This window comes from Poecilia reticulata, chromosome 9 (genome assembly GCF_904066995.2).
Source record: "Poecilia reticulata chromosome 9, P_reticulata-male-v2, whole genome shotgun sequence".
In the NCBI taxonomy this organism is placed as follows: domain Eukaryota; kingdom Metazoa; phylum Chordata; class Actinopteri; order Cyprinodontiformes; family Poeciliidae; genus Poecilia; species Poecilia reticulata.
The window spans coordinates 5,432,404-5,451,521 of record NC_088838.1 but is presented as its reverse complement, the minus strand read 5'-3'; the positions used below and the strand labels follow the sequence as shown (position 1 = coordinate 5,451,521).

General features: G+C 42.1%; 2 protein-coding genes across 9 annotated transcripts in view; both read left to right on the top strand.

Moving 5' to 3' along the window:
• Positions 1-18,008, top strand: part of cux2b (cut-like homeobox 2b) — a 133,372-nt gene extending 115,364 nt beyond the window's left edge. The window contains exons 9-22 of the mRNA XM_008417256.3: positions 38-86; positions 717-821; positions 2,102-2,293; positions 2,388-2,446; positions 2,533-2,581; positions 2,903-3,002; positions 3,964-4,593; positions 6,336-6,437; positions 7,249-8,084; positions 10,529-10,694; positions 11,209-11,514; positions 11,593-11,781; positions 11,864-12,140; positions 12,602-18,008. Coding sequence (XP_008415478.2) covers positions 38-86; positions 717-821; positions 2,102-2,293; positions 2,388-2,446; positions 2,533-2,581; positions 2,903-3,002; positions 3,964-4,593; positions 6,336-6,437; positions 7,249-8,084; positions 10,529-10,694; positions 11,209-11,514; positions 11,593-11,781; positions 11,864-12,140; positions 12,602-13,412 — 3,871 coding nt within the window. The 3' untranslated portion in view covers positions 13,413-18,008. The remainder of the gene's footprint in view (positions 1-37; positions 87-716; positions 822-2,101; positions 2,294-2,387; positions 2,447-2,532; positions 2,582-2,902; positions 3,003-3,963; positions 4,594-6,335; positions 6,438-7,248; positions 8,085-10,528; positions 10,695-11,208; positions 11,515-11,592; positions 11,782-11,863; positions 12,141-12,601) is intronic.
• Positions 18,009-18,236: 228 nt separating this feature from the next.
• The window catches only part of mtmr3 (myotubularin related protein 3), a 34,458-nt gene continuing 33,576 nt past the window's right edge, over positions 18,237-19,118 (top strand). For 3 of the 8 annotated variants that reach the window (XM_008417264.3, XM_081611299.1, XM_008417269.3), the window contains exon 1: positions 18,240-18,456. The gene's annotated coding sequence lies outside the window, so the exon portion shown is untranslated. Of the gene's footprint in view, positions 18,457-19,118 lie in introns of all 8 variants that reach the window. The other 5 variants (XM_008417266.3, XM_008417267.3, XM_081611298.1 and 2 more) reach the window with 4 other exon arrangements.

Below are 19,118 nucleotides of genomic sequence, written 5' to 3'. Positions count from 1 at the left end.
CTTGTTCTGTGTCTGCCCGTGTTTGTGTGTGTTCCAGGAAAGCCGAAATCGACGCCATCATGGCGAATCTGGAGAAAGCGAACCAGGTGAGTACAGTCTGTCTGTGTACTGCTCCCCTGATTGAGAAGCTTCTTCGTTAAGGTAATCACTCCTGTAATCAAGCCCCGGCTTTAATTAGACACACTCAGCCCCCTCCCCCCGCTCACGCCGCCTCCTCCTCCCCTGAGTGTGTGATTAGTGAGCGTAAACTGGAGCCCCTGTTGGTGGGCACACCATGGCAGAGAACGGGAGACCTGCGAGTAGCGACTGACGCCACACAGCTGAACACTGGGGTTCTGGGTTATCTCATTCCCTTGATTGCTTCCCATCCTGGTGATGCTTCTTTCTTTTCTCCTCTCCCTTATTCTCTCTCTCTGATGCTTTCTCTGCCAGCAGCTCCCAGATAAATGTTCTCAAAATGAATCATTAATTAGCAGGCCGGGTGTGACAGAGCAGGTAAACAGTTTGGGGAATAAAGTGGGCTGACTAAACAGCCCCCTCAGCAGAATAAACCCGTGGCTGCACTCGCTTGCTCTGGCCCCGCGCGCGCTCACCGTCCTCAGTCGGCTCTGAATTCCCGTGCTTTTGATTTATGTGCCTGCGCTTGCCTTGATCATGTCATTAGCCAATTGATGTGGCAGGCGTGTAAAAACGGGCAACGCCGTTTCTGTACGCAGAGAGCAGAAATGGCTCAGAGGGAAGTGGAGCGGCTAAAGGAGCAGCTAGTCAGCGGGCCGGCCGCAGTGATGGGGAGCTGCCATCCAGCAGAGGGCGCCACCAGGGTAAGCGTGGCATGAAAAGGTTTAATGCTGTATATTTTCAGCTCAGCTGCTTTTATTGACAGATATGCCTGCAGGTTGTTTTAATGCTCAAAGAATCAAAATACTTCCAGAGTAATAAAACGCAAACACACATTCATCCTTTATATGTTCCATAATGCAGCTAAAAAAATCTACAGAGAACTGGTCCTGTTGTCAGAGAATATCTTTTAGTATTATGCTTTTATATTTTAATGTAATTGCTGTGTGTGTGTTTTAAAGTCACACTTTATCCTGTTTTATTAAGAATCCATGTCTTCTTTCAATAAGGCATAAAATATGCAAATTCTTTTAATTCTCTTTAATCTTCATAAATAGAGCAAATATTCCTGTTTTTTAATTATTTTAATCATGGGTGTTCTGATGAGTTTTTTGGGCCCTACCAGTCCCCTCCAGGATTTTCTAACTATTTTTGTGATTCAAGTCAGACTTTGTGGAGCTACTTTAGGAATATTTGCAATGAACTGTACGATTTTTGTTTATCATTAAACACCTTCCAGAATCTACACATACAACCAAAAAGCAAATAGACCGGACACAAACATTTTTATTCTTCAATTTTTGTTACTTGCCATAGTCAGCCAATCCCAGTATTTAGTTTGACATCAAGACTGAGGCATAAATTACCAAAAGAAAGTTGTAATATTATGAGACTCCAATGTGAGAAATCCATCTTATAACTGGGTAAGAAGAGGAATGTTGAGCATCTTGTGAAGTTATACCTTAGCACTGGTTTTACAAATAAGGAACAACTTCATGTAATTACACATCAGCAGCAGGACACACCACTGCAGTGATGTTGTCTTTATTCATTACATATTATGACTTTATTCTCATAATTTTATTTACCGGTATTCATTTATTAGCCTAGTCCTAGTATTCAGAATAAAATTTTGTGGAATAGCTTTATCATTATTAATTTTATTTATTCAACACACACATCTCCTTCCATAACTTCCCGTCTTGCTAGTGATGTTATGTGCAGTTTAACTGCTTCATATACGTAGCGCTATGTTTTGAACATTCCTGAATTTAATGGTTAACGTTCCAGATGCTCTCTGCACATATGCACAATAGAGACATGTCTAGTTACTTTTTTTTTTCAGTTAGCCTACATCAGTTACCTAAAAATTTGACTTTATTCCTCGAATGCACCTGAAGAACCCAACAGTACTTTGTGCTATTCAACTTGTTTCCTTAAATGAGACTTGAAGTCTGTTGTCTTTGTCATGATGCCTACAAAGGACAAGAAGGAGAAGAGCGATTTGCTGTCAGCCCAGGTAGAGGCCGCCCTGCTGGCCAAAGATCGCGAAATCCTTCGGCTTCTTGAAAACATTCAGCGGCTGCAGTTCACACTGCAGGAAGTTCAGGAGACTTCATCCAACCAGATCCTGGAGCTGGAGCGCCAGCTGGCGTACAAGACGGAGGCTATCGAGGTGAGACGCGACAAAACACAAAACGCACACAGTTTTGTTGAAAATGACCCGTCGCTTCTTATTATAATTTTTTTTTTTTTTTTTTTTGCCTCAGAGGTTGGAGGCTAAACTACAGTCACAGATGGACTACGAGGAGATTAAAACTGAGCTCAGGTAAAAAATAAATAAATAAATAGTGGAATCTGTCCAGTCAAAGATCCTATATAGATCCAATTAAAATCAATTTTCTCTGTCTGTAGCATCCTAAAGGTTATGAAGCTGGCTTCGGCAAACGGCAGCTCGTCCCAGGTATGGCAGCTCCAGCTCACACAGCACTTTGCATATTAAAAATCCTCCATTTACAAAATGAGATGTCTGCTTTCTTCTTAATCATCTGTTAGTGTTTGGGAAGAGAAAATAGCCACTGCAGAGCTATTGAACGCTTCATTGATCAATCACCCATTATAAGGATATTGACGGCCACTGCTATTGATTAATCAGAAATTAACAAGGTTGGTGTGTGCGCGTGTGGGTGTGTGTGTGTGGGGGTGTGTGTGTGTGTGTGCATGTGCGTGCGTGCGTGTGTGTGTGTGCGTGTGTGTGTGTGTGTCTGTATGTGTGTTTTTATAGGATTCTGCCAAGGCTGCAGAGGCTCTTTTGTTAGATAAAGATGTCTTTCTTCCATCTCACAAGTACATGGGAGATAAAACCCGACTATTGCACAGTAACGGTAAGCTTCACTTCATGTCTGCTTCTGGAGTTCAGTTCTGTGAAAACATTACATATCCTCTTCCAGATTTCTTCTTTCTGCATTTTTGTCACACTTTATATGTTTCAAAAATATTTTTAAAAAGCAATATATTGAAGCAAAGATAATCTGATTAGTGGGCAACATTATTAGCACTGTCAATCAATCAATCTTGTTCTTTGCTTTGCTACAGCTTGTTCACAACAGCGGTGCCAGCTCCGAATGCTAAGGCTAGTTAGCGTAGCCACTGATAACAGTGGGTAAACAGTTTTCCTGTAACGTTAGCTTGTTTCTCCACAAGGTCAGGATTCTCGTTAGAGATTTTTAATCTTAATGGGATTTTTCTGGTGAAATGAAGCCTAATGAAATAATGAATAACCATTAGCACATTGAGCAGCTCATACACATGATTGCATGATTGACAGTCCTAAAGCCTTCCTCCCAGATCTGATTGGTTGTTTCTGATTGGGAGGGGTGTGTTTCTGCTGATGGCAGAAGATCAGGGAAAAAACAGAGGAGCTCCATTTTTTCACAGATTGTCTAAAATTAAGCTGTAGCAACACAGTGACAATTGTATGAAAAAACAAAACAAAGCAAAAAAAAAAACATTGTTTATAAAAGTTACAAACAACCATTTTTGTGAAAGACTTAAATCATTTGAAAACTGCTTTTCCATTTTCTGAGTTTTCTTGTCCTGATGCCTTTTTGCCCCCACTACCTTTTATTGAGTTTAGTGCAGAATGTTGTGGACATCTGAGAATTTTGACACCATCCTAAAACTTAAAAAAAGAAAAAAGAGGTGTTCAGGCTGAGCTGATTCTGGTGTCAGTTTTTAGAATAAATTTCTGCAAGATGCAGTTTGAATCTGCAAGGCGAGAAGGAAGGTCATTGATATTCTTTACCATCTGTTATCACATCGAGACTCTGTTTCTCCTCTTATCAGACGATGACCGCTCTGACGACGCAGGGAAGGAGGCAAGCAGGCCGCCCGGCTCCCATTCCTCTTCCTCCCAGGCAGAGAGCCGTGCCTCCCCCAGCCCCGGTCCCCCCACCCTGAACGGGTCCTCCTCGGGCCACGACCTCTCCCGTCCCTTCTCGGCGTCGCCGTGCTCCGCGGACAGGATGTCAGGAGACCACATCCTCCACAAGCAGCTCCTCTCCCCACACTTCAAGAAGGAAGGCATTATGGCTTTCCCCACCGCCCTCTATGCAGCGAAGGTCGCGCTCATGTCGGCCTCGCAAGGGTCCGCGGGCGCCGGCGGCATGGACGCCGGCCTGCCCAGCGACCAATCGGAAAGCGGCAGCTCGACGGCGGGCGACGAGGACCAGCTGGACACGGCGGAGATCGCCTTCCAGGTGAAAGAGCAGCTGTTGAAGCACAACATCGGCCAACGAGTGTTTGGCCACTATGTGCTGGGCTTGTCCCAGGGCTCGGTCAGCGAAATCCTGGCCAGACCCAAACCCTGGAGGAAGCTGACAGTGAAGGGCAAAGAACCTTTTATCAAAATGAAACAGTTCCTCTCTGATGAGCAGAACATCCTGGCTCTGAGGACCATCCAGGTCCGGCAGAGAGGTGAGTGGAAAACACTGCAGCAGGCGGTTCAGATGTACTCTGTTTGGCTGCAGTTGACACTAAATGCCTCTTGTGTTAACTTGTACTGTGTACTTTTCAAAAATATTCTTATTGTTATATATGCGTGTCTTGTTTGTCGCTATGGTTTTCTCAGTTCTATGGGTTTTTTAGATTTCTTTTCTCTCTTCATGGAGGTGTATATGCAGACTTCTACGGTGTTGTCTTGTGCTATCATCTCATCCTTCTTTCTTTCCTTTACTCTCATCTCCTTGTTTCTCTTTAAACCTTATCTCTGAATTCTCTCCCTTTCTTTTCTCCTTTTCTTTTCCATCTCCGTGTCCATTTTGTTTGAAATAAATCCAAAGTAATTTCCACTAAATTTACATAAACATCAAGTGGAGCATCATGGCAAAAGATGTAATGCTCAACTTGTAAAAGTAAATCTGTTGAGCCATAATATCTGCATTTACATTACAAATGTGCACTAAAGTAAAAAAAAATAACACAATTTCGTGTTTGAGGTGTTTCCATTAAATATAAACCGCAATTAAAATCACGTGAGAATAAGTTTGCTCACACGAGTAAGACTTTTAAAAACATGCCACGCCATGATCCTTCAACTACTTCCTGTCGTCTTCTTTGTGGTTTGTTCCAGTGGCAACATCTTGGTGTTGATCATGTGACTGGTGTGATGCTAAAAAAAAAGTGCTTCTGTTGCAATTTTGCTAAATAAACCAATTTTGACATTGCAAAAAAAAAAAAAAAAAAACATTCATCCAAGAACAAAAACTTTTATCCAAAAACTTTTTTTTTCAAAATTACATTGTTTCCATTAAGGAGATTTATTTTACAAATGTCTAATTGTGGAAATATAGTCAACATAAAGGCAGATATTGCTGGACAGACTTAAAAGCAACTGTTTGAATAGAAAACATGCAATGCCTTGTGAAAGTATTCCCACGCCTTATTTCTGTGTATTGTCCTTGGAGCTGGTGCCTATCTCCAGCAGCAATTAGGCAAGAGGCGGCATAAACCCTGGACTGGTTACCAGTCCATGGCAGAACCACAGACACAATTTAGAGAAAAACAAATGACCAAATCATGATGTTTTTTGACTGTTGGAGGAATCCAGAGGACCAGGAGGGAATCATCTCATTTCCTTCCTCTTCAAAGTTGATCATCACTTTGTGTTAAGTAATCACATAGCATTCAACTAAAACATTATAGTTTGTGGTTATGATGTGACAAAATGTGAAAAACACAAAAAGAGTATGAAAACTTTTGTAAGACATGAAAGAAATTCATTTTCTACCACAAATGACCCAAACAGCCAAAGGTGTTTTAAAACATCTCCTTAATCGTTTTTAGAGCATTTCGGGTCTAACGACCTGCTAGTTGTTGTCTTTTTTTTTTTTTTTTTCCCCATAAAGATGTGATATTTCTCCTGGACCGGTGTACACCTTAATCCACCTGGACCACATCCTTGACTTCGTCACAACTTCCTCTTGCATGTTTATAGTGTTACTTCTAAACTTTGTTTTCTCCCTAGATTTACAGCGTTTGAAAGTTGAGCTTCCCGTATACTGCAACCTCAGACAGCACGCGCTCAAAGGCAGCCATTGATCTACCAGTCAAAAGCAAAGCCTTGGAACTGCTCTCTGATCAGCCATCCCACTCACCCCCACCCTCCCCTCTCTCTCTCCCTCCCTCCTTCTCTCTCTTTCTGTTACCCTCTGTGGCAGGGAGCATCACTCCACGCATCCGAACTCCTGAAACTGGGTCAGACGACGCCATTAGGAATATCTTGGAGCAGGCCAAGAAGGAGATCCAGTCACAGAGGGGCGGTAAGGATAAAGGCTACGAGCCACGAGTCACAGTTGACGGCTAAATTGATTGGTTTTTATTTTTACATTGACTGACTTTCACATCTATTTTCATCGATGCTAGCTGCAGTATGTAAAAATATATTTTTTCCATATTTATTACGTCTGTCACTGTGTTGTGTCAGTTTAGTATGAGACAGATAATCTGTGAAAAAATTGAGCTTCTCCACTACCTCCCTGAGCTGATAATGCTGTCTAAAAAAAATGCACCTTTACCAGTCAAAAACAACAAATCAGAGCCAGGAGGAGGGGCTTAGCGCTGTAAATCAACCTCTTGTACGCTGCTTAGTGTGCTACTGGTGGAAAACCATTTTACCGTTACAGAAAAACTGTTTGTCCGCTGCCATCGGTGACTATGCTAACTAGCCTTAGCATTCCTGGCAGCACCACAGCAGGCCTTATAGTGATTAACAGCTCTAAGGCCCTCCCCCTGTCTCTGTGTGGTTTATATCTCCAGTTTGTACGTAATTATAGCTGTTTTTTCACAGATTATCTGTCTTATTATGATCATTTTAGCAAACATATGAAAAAATAAAAAGGTTACATAGCGCATCTTTAATGGATCTGAGTTGGAGAGGTAATTTAGAACGTGTTTTTTATTCATCAATTACTGCATACAAACATTACATACTAGCAAACAGGTACTGACCTACAAAATAACTAATAAAAGAAAAAAAACGACATCAAAAGGGTACAAATTAAAATGGATAAGAGATAAAAACATTACCAAGTGGTGTCACAATAAACATGGAGTTGTTTGTTTCTTGTTTAGGTGATGGGAAGTCGTCTCTGAGCAGCTCATCTGGCCGAAGCAGCAACGGAGCGGGCAGCAGCTCTGATGAAACCATAAAGAACATCCTTGAGCAGGCCAGGAGGGAGATGGAGGCACAGCAGCAGGCGCTCATGGAGATGGAGGTCTGCGGAAGGTCGTCCGCCGCCAGCTCCGGGGTCCAGGTGGAGCGCCTGGGGCCCCCAGAGCGCTCCAGGGTCCTCCCGCTGCCCATCTCCATCAAACAGGAGGACGGGGGATGCATTGCCGTGTGCATGGCCAACTCCATCAGCAGCCCCCAGACGCCACTCAGCGTCCTCTCCCCGGCCGCTTTCGTTCAGAACATCATCCGCAAAGTCAAGTCGGAGATCGGCGAAGCTGGCACTTACTTCGATCAGCACTGGTCTCAGGAGCGGGGAGCCATGATACTGAGCGGCGGCTCCTCCCGGCCCTTTAGCTCTGTCTCGCCCTCCTTGTCTTCCTCCTCCTCCGGGCCCCCCACGCTGTCTCGCACCTGGCCCCGCCTGGAGAATGGCGACGGCCTCGCCAACAGCGAGGAGGTGTCCAACGCGGACGACGACCTGGGCCTGGGCCGGCCCGTGGAGGTGAAGGTGGAGTCGGACACCTCGGTGAGCGGCGAGTCCCCCGGACCTAGTCCGGGCCGCCTGTCCTACTACCCGGCATACATCCCGCGTGCCCTGAAGCCCACCGTGCCCCCCCTGACGCCGGAGCAGTACGAGATGTACATGTACCGAGAGGTGGACACCATCGAGCTGACCAGGCAGGTGAAGGAGAAGCTGGCCAAGAACGGCATCTGTCAGAGGATCTTTGGAGAAAAGGTGCAAAGTTCATCATTAACATCTGTTAATCCTCAAAGAACAAATAAAAACTTTCCGTATGCAGACATCTATTCTTGCCACAATAAATTTTGCTGGGCGATAAATTTTCCAAATATTTATTGGGATAAATGATAATGTTGTTTTGAGACAATTTTCAATTAATAATGATTGTAGCATAATAGTGCAAGTACACCTTTTTAGACCTGTTACAATAACAAATATTACCAGACAATAAATTGTTCCAGGTATTATTCTGATAAACCATCATGTTGTTTTGAGACCATTTTCACCCTTTCAAAGTCTAATAAACTTTACTTTGTACAGAACAAGTCACACTGGAACTGGGAGACACTTTAAATAAAAAAACTATTCATAAAAAGGAAATAAAAACCTACACACATCTAAAACCATAAATCAAATGGATTATGGAGTCTCTAAAAAATATTCCCCCTCAAAAAATTTATATATTATTTTGTCTGAAAAGTTTCTAGATATAGCGACAAAGTTGCTAAGCTGGCAACTGAGTATTGTTAATACACAGATGTGACCTGGTGAGTGAGTCTATCGGTCAGTCCCCTCTCAGAACAGAACAGAGCTGAAGTGGACAGTGGCTGATATTCAGACCTTTACGAAGGTAAATGGATCTGTGGATCAAATCCGTTGAACATGTAGTTATCGGCCAATCTCCCAAAATTAAGGAAATTATGGCATATTTATTGGTGCACCAACAAACCCAATCAAAATTAACTGATCACTGCCATGAGTTATGATACATGTTTTATGTCTTCTAAATTGTGATGCTATTACTTTGTAATTAAATGTGTAATTTGTGATTTTTGAGGTTAGGTTATTGACAGGTAAGTTAATCTTATGTCTGTTGAATAACTGTTTTGGTTTCTTCATTTAGTATAAATCTAAAACAAGTTTGTCCAAGAAGTTGAAGCGAAACCAGAGTGAAACTTTGCTGTCATGAACCAACTTGGATCACAAAACCATTTCAGTGATTAGCTTTAACACTGTTTAATTGACCTTTACATCAGAGTTAAATTTTGCATTCATTTAGAAGCGAAATATCATTTTATGGCACATGAAACATGTGCCTTAGAAGAGAACATGTAGAGTTTCTGTTTAACTCTGTTGTGAAAGTGGTACAAAAAGCTTAATATTACAGTAGTTTAATCAGACAACATGTTAGATAGAGATTTCCGCTCTGCCATATTCATCAGTTAGTTACTCTGACCAGAAACACTTTATATTTGTTTTGTTCTCAGTGTGTTTCACGCAGTGGCGGCTCACCACCTCCAACATATTTCAGTGTAAATAATCTTTGACTTTTATGTAAATAACCACCCACTGCAAATAAAAGTTTAGAAGTTCAGAAAACAATGTTTTATAGATTGCTGTTATTTTCCTGAGAGTGGAGTTGACTTAAAAGACAGTAAAACATTCGCTCGTGGCCTCTTCCAGACTTGCAATTAGCTTTGTCCTCCAGGACATTCTTATCTGGATTTATATTTAATGAAGATGCCAAAAGAGTTATCCTCTGCAGGTAAGATGTTAACCGCTTATATAACCTTTTAAATGAACTTTACTTGAAAATATTCTTTAACGTTTTTCTTTTCCAGGCTCCCCGTGGCCTAATTTTAACTTCTATAGCTGTAAATGATGTCAGAATAAATGAACCAAAGGAAAAATGTTGAATTGTGAATTAAAAGAGGTTTGTCTACCTGTAGAGTATTGTTTTAAACACTGCAGTGAAAACACTGAAGATCAATTAACATTCAGATTGTTCTTGAAAAATGTGTGTGTGCGCGCGTGTGTGCGGGGGTGTGCGCGTGTGTGTGTGTGTTCAACTTTTACCTTTAAGTGAGTGATGTTTAAATAGATCAATATATCACGGTATTTAACAATACAATATCATAAAACATAAACGGGTGTACTGCAGCTTTAAAAACACAAGTTATTTTTTTGAGTTATTAAATCACATTTTTTGCTCTGGACTTTACTTCTTAATCATATGAATTATAATGGCTTCAGAATGCACAAATTATTTGTGGTACACTGTCTCCCTCTAGTGGCACTCCACTGAAAGTTGTCTATCTTTAGAGCGCCAGGATTTCATTTCACCATAAAAATAACAAATATATTCTCTTCTGATGATCGGCAGACTCAGATAGTGAACATAATTTTATTTCTATTCATTAAATGCATCAAAATAAAGGTATTAACCAACGGCATCAACTTTAATATATAAAAATAATATCAATATACTTTGATGCAAAAATAGGAATTTGGAAATTACTTCATATTTTCTCTTTTATGTGATACAGTCCTTGGAATAAAAAAAAAAATCTGTAATAGTAAAGACGGGTAAGTGTCTGCGCCTGGTGAGCCACAAAGACAGATTTGTATTCCTAACATCTCATTCTGTTTGTGCTGAACAGGTTCTGGGCCTCTCTCAAGGCAGTGTCAGTGACATGCTGTCACGTCCCAAACCCTGGAGCAAGCTGACCCAAAAGGGCAGGGAGCCCTTTATCCGCATGCAGCTGTGGCTACTGGACCAGCTGGGCCAGAGCCTCAGCCAGCCTCCCAACCAGGGCCACACTCAAGGTGAGGACCCACACACAGGCAACATGCAAAAGTACCATATTCTCTGGACTATAAGTCGCTCCGGAGTGCAAGTCTCAGAAGGCAAAAAAAGTGTCATGAAGAGGAAAAAGAGTTGCATTTAAGTATAAACATGATGGAGACCTAGTCCATGTTGATGAAAGGCTCTGGTGACATCTTGTGTTCAGCTGCTTCTTAACAAACTTGCTGAAATTGTCTGTTTTGGTTTGGAAGTTCTGACAGTTTCTGAATCGGTGATATCTGTGCTCTAAATCAGAGTGGTCAGGAACAACTTCCCTCCGCCAGTGTTCTGACGATCTAGGCCACCCTGTTAGATATTCCAAGAGTTTGATTAAAGAGGACTAAGCTGGATGGGTGTGAACACATCCTTATAGTCTAGGAAGTTCAGCATCAGAACCACTTTATATGCTGCACTAACAAAACCTTTTGACGTTACCAGTTGCCTTGCAGGAAGACAAATACTAATGTAACCCGCTTGAAATGTTCTTAATTCCAGATAAAAGTCCCATAATAGCGCAGTCCTGTCCCTCCCCACCGCCTAGTCCGGCAGAGAGCAACCCGAGTCCAGTGACTGAGCCGGTCAGTCTCTCACTGGAGAGCAGCAAAGAGAACCAGCAGCCTCAAAGCCTTGGCTTGGGGTTGCCCAGCCACCCAGAAGGCGGGAAATCCACTTCCAGTCTCATGGGCCTGCATCAGCCCACGACCCCATTAGGAATCCAGGAGCTGGTGGCCATGTCTCCAGAGCTAGACACGTACGCCATCACCAAGAAAGTCAAGGAGGTGCTAACAGACAACAACCTTGGTAGGTCTGAGTTTACTGATATTCCCTCTGGAGGGGCAGGAACCGTTTTAATGCAACATCTGCCACTTGGTTTGACAGGCCAGCGACTTTTTGGGGAGACCATCTTGGGTCTGACTCAAGGGTCGGTGTCTGACCTGCTCTCCAGGCCTAAACCTTGGCACAAACTCAGCCTGAAAGGCCGGGAACCCTTTGTCCGCATGCAGCTATGGCTTAATGATCCGCACAACGTGGAGAAGTTGAGAGTCATGAAAAAGATGGAGAAGAAAGGTTGGGACCGAGACCTGCTCACGGTTTGAAGTTTGCGTGCCGGTTGTGTAGCCTAATCTCGGTGGATGTTTGTGCTTGCTAGCTTACCTGAAGAGGCGGTACGGTCTGCTGAGCACTGGCTCTGACAGCGACTCGCCCAGCACTCGCTCCGAGTGTGTGAGTCCGGCCCTCGCCTCGCTGGACTTGTGTCCCTTCAGCCAGGTTAAGAAGCCTCGGGTGGTGCTGGGAGCCGAGGAGAAAGAGGCCCTGAGGAAAGCGTACATGCAGGAGCCGTACCCGTCCCAGAACACCATCGAAATGCTGGCGTCGCAGCTCAACCTCAAAACCAACACTGTCATCAACTGGTTCCACAACTACAGGCAAGGCTGACTGTATTTATCCTGTTCAGAATATGAATTAAACACAAGTCCTTTTAAAAGTATTCACACCTCTTGAGGTTTTCGGATTGTTAAGTCTGACAACAGCCTCAAACTTCAGTGCATTTCATTAGGATTTGATATGACCAGTGTTGCCGAAGTCATTTTGAACTGTATCAAGATCATGAATGTCCTCAAAGGGCCGGTTATGGTAAACCGTATTGAGAAACTACCTAGCTGTTGAAATATGACTAAATATTTCAACATTCAATAAATGCTTCATTCAATAAGTGCTTCTTAAAGTTAACAAAATTGAACATCTTTTCACATTGATGTAATTTGGCAATATACTGATAAAAACTGTTTGGTTTTGGGAGTACGGACATTCCTGCAAGGCACTGCAAACTTCAATATTTCTGTCTGTACTTTTAGAGATTCTTTCTAAATAAAATGTTTACATGCAGGTCCAGGATGAGGCGTGAAGTGCTGATGGGTGGTCTTCCAGATAATGACACAGACGCCGAGCCCAACAGCTACTCCCCCTCAGTAACACGGAGCCCCAACTCCGATGGCGAGGACAAGAGACTGCTGCTGCCCTCAGGACAAACCCACGCCAGCCTTCCTCTTAGCACTACTGACGCACTGCCTCACGTTAAACAGGAGGCAACTTACAGGGAAGAGGACAGCATGGACGGAAGAGAAGGCTCACAGAAAGAAGTCGGAGTGCAGTGTTTTCCCGCCACCGTGCCGTTGTCCCCTTTGAAAACCGAGCACGAAGACTCCGCCTCAGGCTGCCGCGAGCTCCACCCGGCCGGCCAGAGCCCGATGCAGGAGGAGGGCGCATGCAACCAGATTCAGGGACTCCACCTTGGCGTGGCGTCCGCGGACGGCCCACAGCGAGCCAACAAGTCCAGGTACGATGGAGAAGAATCCGGGAAGTCGCCCGTTGACCCGGTCAGCTTCAAGGCTTCATCGGAGCCGTGCCGCAGCAGCCTGGAGGTCTCGCTGAACTCGCCGTCCGCTGCGTCGTCACCCGGCCTCATGATGTCCGTCTCGCCCGTGCCATCTTCCTCCGCGCCCATATCGCCCTCGTTGCCCAACCAGGCGACAAGCGCCAACCACGGCATGGACGCTAACCCGCTTCCTCCGTTCCAAAGCCCTAAACTCAACAGAAGCACTCAGAGACGCAATGAGAAAATGGCCAATCTCAACAACATCATCCACAGGCTGGAGAGGGCAGCCAATCGAGAAGAAACACTGGAGTGGGAGTTTTAGGGCCTGCTTTGCTGCGTCTCATCCAGAAAGACTGTTGCTGCACACAACGAGGAAGAAAAGTTGGATGGAAGCTTCCGGACCTGAGCGGAGGAGCCTGGCTCCTTGAGGCAGTGTCGTCTTGGACTGGAAACAGGAATGCAGAGGAGAACACGAAGCTGAACTTCCTACAATAATTTAAGAGTTAAAAAAAATTTATAAAAATGTATTTGTTTTTTTTGTTTTTGTTTTTTTTTCTTTTGATAATGCATACTACTTTGAAATGTATGTGACAACGCTAGCTGTTGTTTTAACTTATTGGACTTGAAATGAAGACTTTTGCAGCTATGGTGTCATTTAATGTACACTGAAGTTCTGAAGATTGCCACTGGGTGAGATTAAAAAAAGACCTCTGTCTTAAGCCATTAAAAGCACTATGACTATTTGAAAAAAAAAAAAAAAGACACTGACCAAATTTGCTACTTTTTGAATAGCAGTTTTTCAAATTTTGTCTGTCAGACTGGACAGTTTAAGTCAAGTAACGTGAATTCCAATTACTGACTGGGGGATAGTCCTTTAAGACTCTAAATATACAACACCTTGTATGTACTTAGTTTCTTGGTGATATGTTTTGAAATCTTTGTAACTCACACGTATAAAATGTGGTTGTACATGTTGTAGAATTGTCTGCAATAGCCTTCTCTAAATCTGATGTAGCATGGTACTCACCTGACCCTGTTATCCTCTGTAGTTAGTCACCTGTGATTATACTTGAGCGAAAACGAACAAAAAAAAAAGAGGTTACGCAACAAATAGTTGAAAAGCCTGCAAAAAAGGAAAAAAGTTAAAGGAATATAAGTGTATTATTTTTCTCTCTTTTTTTTTTTTTTTTTTTTAAAGAATACTTGAGGTTTACAGTTTCAGCCCCTTGTACTTTTCGGTTGAAAGTGAAGGCTTCACTTCACCTGAGCTCAGTTTACATAGTTTCTTTCGGACTTACCTCTTCGACCCTCTAAGGCACTGGCTCTCAGACCGTAAACGGACCAAGACACACGGAGCTTGGTTTACCTCAGATTAGGTTCACACACATCACGCTACGATCATGCATTTCATAAACGTAAACATGAACCACGACAGGTTTGACTCGGTGGGAGCGCTCTGCGTCGGCTACGGGACACTTCGCCTCTCCACTAATTTGTACCTCTGGATTGCACCCATTTACTTAAACCATTGCATAAGTTTATTTATCTTTGTAGTTAATAGGCACAAACTGCTAACTAGATTATCCATGTAAACTGAAGTTTAAGAAAAAAAGCTTCGATTTCAAAACCAAGATGCCCAATGCTGGATTTACAAGCCTCTTGGCTAGAGTCAATTTTGGTACCCTATAATAAATATATTTTACTAATGAAAATTACAATTAGGCCTGTCAACATTAACATGGTAATGCATTGATCTAATATTACATTGTTAATATTACATAATGCAAATTTATCGGCTTTCCTATTTTGACCTAAAAGCCTCTCTTCTGTTGAAGATTACCTGGTTCCAGGCTATGCGTTACACGGTCTTGTACTACGGTCAGCAATGCAGATTTAAGCAGTAAAAAACAAAAAAAAAAAAAACCAGAATTAAAGTAATAATTTTCAAATACTTGAGAATGGTTTATATATATTTAAAAAATCCTAAATATTAACGCTGCTTTAAGCTCTTTCTGGCCCAGAAGATGCCAGACAATGTGATAACAATTTTCCTTTGACGGTACGAAGCAGGGCTGACCGTCTCCCAGGTGTTGCTGCACACTGCCAGTCAGCTGGCCTAGTTAAAGCCCCTATTTTGTTCTCATACCTACAGAAAACGTATTTCAAGTCACAAATAGATAGTTGTGACGTGGAATCTAAAGGAGCAAATAAAAACTTTTACATAATTTGTTTTATTATATCTCAACCATGTTATTTTATTGCTTAAGGTTATAAAATGAAAATCTCATCCTGGCCAATGTCTAGAAGTATGAAGTGTTTTTATGAATGATGAACAGAAAAATGCTCAAATCTCAATTTAATTTCACACTTGAGCTAAAACTATTCATACCCCTGGCAGATTTAGATTTTTATTTACTTTCATTGAAACGAGGGTTTTTTTTATGCCGAGAAGTTATATTGCTATCTCTCAAGAGTTAGAAGATAACATTTTTTGGAAAAAAAATAAAATAAAAAAAATAAATGGCATGTCAAAAATGATTTATATCCTACTCAATGATAAAAGTAAGTTCGACACATGCGCTGTTGGATTCCAGTCTGGGCCACTCTGAAACGCAATACGTTTCAGAGTGGCCCAGAGTGGCCCAGTTTCACGTAGAAGAAACATGAAGTTCAAATTAAAAGATGAAAATGGAATCTAAATATGCCAGATTTATAAAAGTATTTGTATTGTTTACAGAAAACTTTTAACAATTTTTAAGTATTTGGGTTTCCGATTCCCATTTTGGTTCATTTCTTTACGAAATACGACAAATGTAGCCTCCTTTTGAAACTAAACTAGCTCCTGCTAATATATATTATTTATTCATCTACTGTTATTAACAAAAATTAACAAATTGCTAACTTTGTTTTGTTAAAAAAAAAAAGTCGAGTATGCAACGATCAAAACTACCAAGGTACAAAATGGCGAAGGGTCGAAGTGAGCCTCTGTTTAGTGGCTCAGGTGAACGTTCCCTCCACAGAGAACCAACATGAAGCAGGGTGCGCGGTAACTTTCTCCTTCGTATGTGTACAGATGCTCCTAACGGGCAACTTCTGACTGAGTTCCCGTTCTCTGAACGGGTCTCTCCCAGTTGTCAGAATAAATGACACTTCAATGGAACAGCTGAACAACCTAGTCAACGTGGGCCAACGGTAACACCGCTGAGATGAGATGTGCATCGACTAAAGCTCGATATATCAGAAAGCATGATGCTTGTCATCATCCCAAAACCCTTCAGTCTGTAAGTACAGTATATTAAAGAGCACCCCCTCATATTATCTTTGACCACTCGTGTATTGTGTCTGTAGCCGTTTCTTTGTCATGCTTGCAGGATGTTCTTTATGTATTTTGCCTCTATTTTATACTCTAAACACTTACCTAGATATCCAATACCTCCTGTATGAACTACTTGCAGCACTTAGATTTTTAATAATTGTGGGAACTCCGAGAAATTTTACAGTATGAGCGTCATCCTTAGCGTCCACAAGTCTTGCCTTTACTGTATTGTTGGATTTGGTAGTAAACACTTGCACATGTCTACATAGTTCAGAGGACTCGGATTGTATTATGTAGAGCTATATATTACACAATTATAAAAAAAAAAAAAAAAAAAGTAACCCTACATCCTCGGGACAAAATGTGCTGAATATATTGAGATATAGTGTACAGATTTTAATAAACAAAACTCTGTCAAGCCAGTTCTTGTCTGGCAAGCTTGCCCACGTTTTAGACCTTCTCTCAGGGTAGTCTTGCTTTTTAAAGCTTTACTGAAACGGTTGCTCTCATCGGTGATGGTGATCATGATAAACACGTGGTGTAGCGAATGACTCTGTTATGCTCGTCAATAAATGATGATGTGGATCTTGTATGGTTCCTGGAGTTTGAGCTGTCCCATATAAAGTCGCGGTTTGCTTGGGGAACTGATGCAGTTTTTGTAATTCATCACGCAGATGTGTCAAAGTACAGCGCAGGCTGGAAGCACCAGAAGGAGGCTTATTGGGTTGCTTGTTTTCTAAGATCAACAGACTTGCTCCAACGACACAGTTTTATTTTCCTCTCGGAGTCGGAAAAGCTTTTGTGCCGCTTTTCCAGCAACCATATTCTGTGCATAATATACTCTGATTAGATTTTCTTACGGAGAAAACGTCATTGTTTTTCATATTAACATGGTCACGTGAAAAGAAATGTATGTACCCTGACCGTGATCTTCTCATGTAAACATCATCCAATTGTTTTTGCATGCAATTAATTCTGGTCACATGACAAGAAGATATAGACTGTTTTTTGTGTTATTCTTCTTTCACAGGAACGGTGAATCCGAACTTAAGGTCCTTTTTACATTAGCAATGTCCATGCATGGTGCAGCTGATTTATATGACTTGCAGAATCATTACAAATATGTCGAAAGCAGGAACTCAAGAATTCTTGCTTAATATTTAAATTAAGGTTATTTTGTGCCATATCCTATGTTTCATGCATTTTTCCTTGCAGAGGAATTTCTTGTGTGTGGGGCTGTTTGTAACCGAGTTCAGAAAGAAAAGCCTAGCTTAGTTTTTAATTATGAACTTTAAACTCAATAGTTTTACTTTATAATTGACATTAGTCACTAAAAAGAAAGTAGCTGGCAAGCAAAATGTAGACGATCGGAAGAAATATTTAAAAAAAATAAATGTGGCTACAACTCTGGCACTGAGGGTTTGTCCCAAAGAAAATTTGTTTAAAGGTTGCCTGTAAGGAAGGCTCCAAAAATGTTTAAAATGAACTGTAAGGCCTCACATGTCAACCTATCAAATGTTAAAGAATGGTCAATGGTATGCCAATTTTCTTGGAAAATAAATTGCATATGTAAGCCATCGGTCAATACATTTTTGTTTAAGACCTGCTGTGTTGTGTATTTATTTTCTCATAAAAAGGATGCAAAGATGGATATTTTTTGCCTATAGAACTCTATAAAATTGTGTTTCAAGACATGACGTTGTTTTATTTACTAGACCGTGAACTGTATGCTTCACCACCACTTAGTATTTTTGCGGTAATTTGGCAGTAATAACAGTGTTTACATTATTGTACCGCGTGGTGTTTCTGAGCCACGCCCCCTCACGTCTGCTGTCTCTCACGTAATAACGTCGCCAGCACGTATGTTGTCGGGCTGGAGATTTCGCGGCGATGGCGACGGAGGCTCGGCGCTGGAAGGGGACGTATTGAAAGCGGGGCTTTGGCTTGGATATGACGAATGCGTATTTGTTGGAGATTGCTTTGCTCTTCAGTTATTCCATTGGCTTCGGATAAATCCTCGGCGGCGGACTTTTCAACACTCCTTTGACTGGTGAGTCAAGCGGCTGTAGTCTCGTCCGCGGTGTGTTTTGACAGAGGCCTCCGTCCCGGGGTCCGCCCTCCATCTCATAACAAAAACACTCGCACTGAGCGGCTAGCTCCCGCAGCTACAGGCTAGCAAGAGAACTTACTGGCTGTTCTGGGGAATAACCAGCGCTCGGACATTGCAACATAACAGTGCATTGAAAAGTCATTGGAGCTAGTGGTATTCCTTAAACGACCTCTCAGGACTAGGCTCTAGTGTACGCCACTATTTAGCTGAAATTGCCTGACGCTAGCTCGCTAACTGTTGATGTTAACGTTAGTTAGCGTGCCCAAAGACAAGGAAGACCAGTCATAATTTAACAGTTTTCTCCGTCGCCAATTGAGTACGTTGACATTAAAAAGTGGAGTTAACTGCTACCTGGGTGTCAATAAATAATTTCTCTGTAGTCAAATTTATGTTTTGTAGCTCAAAAATTACAATAACGACTGTGGTTTTATTGTAGCTTATTTCAAAGCCCATGGTGCACTAGCATTTCTTCTTTTTACATTTAGTCTGTTCAGTCGAAGCTTTTCTGCCGCTGTCCAGCCGTTAATGGCCGGTTGTCAGTTCACTCCACCGTCCTGGTTGTCAGTTTGGACTTTTCTCAACTAGCTAAAACCGTGGAGGCG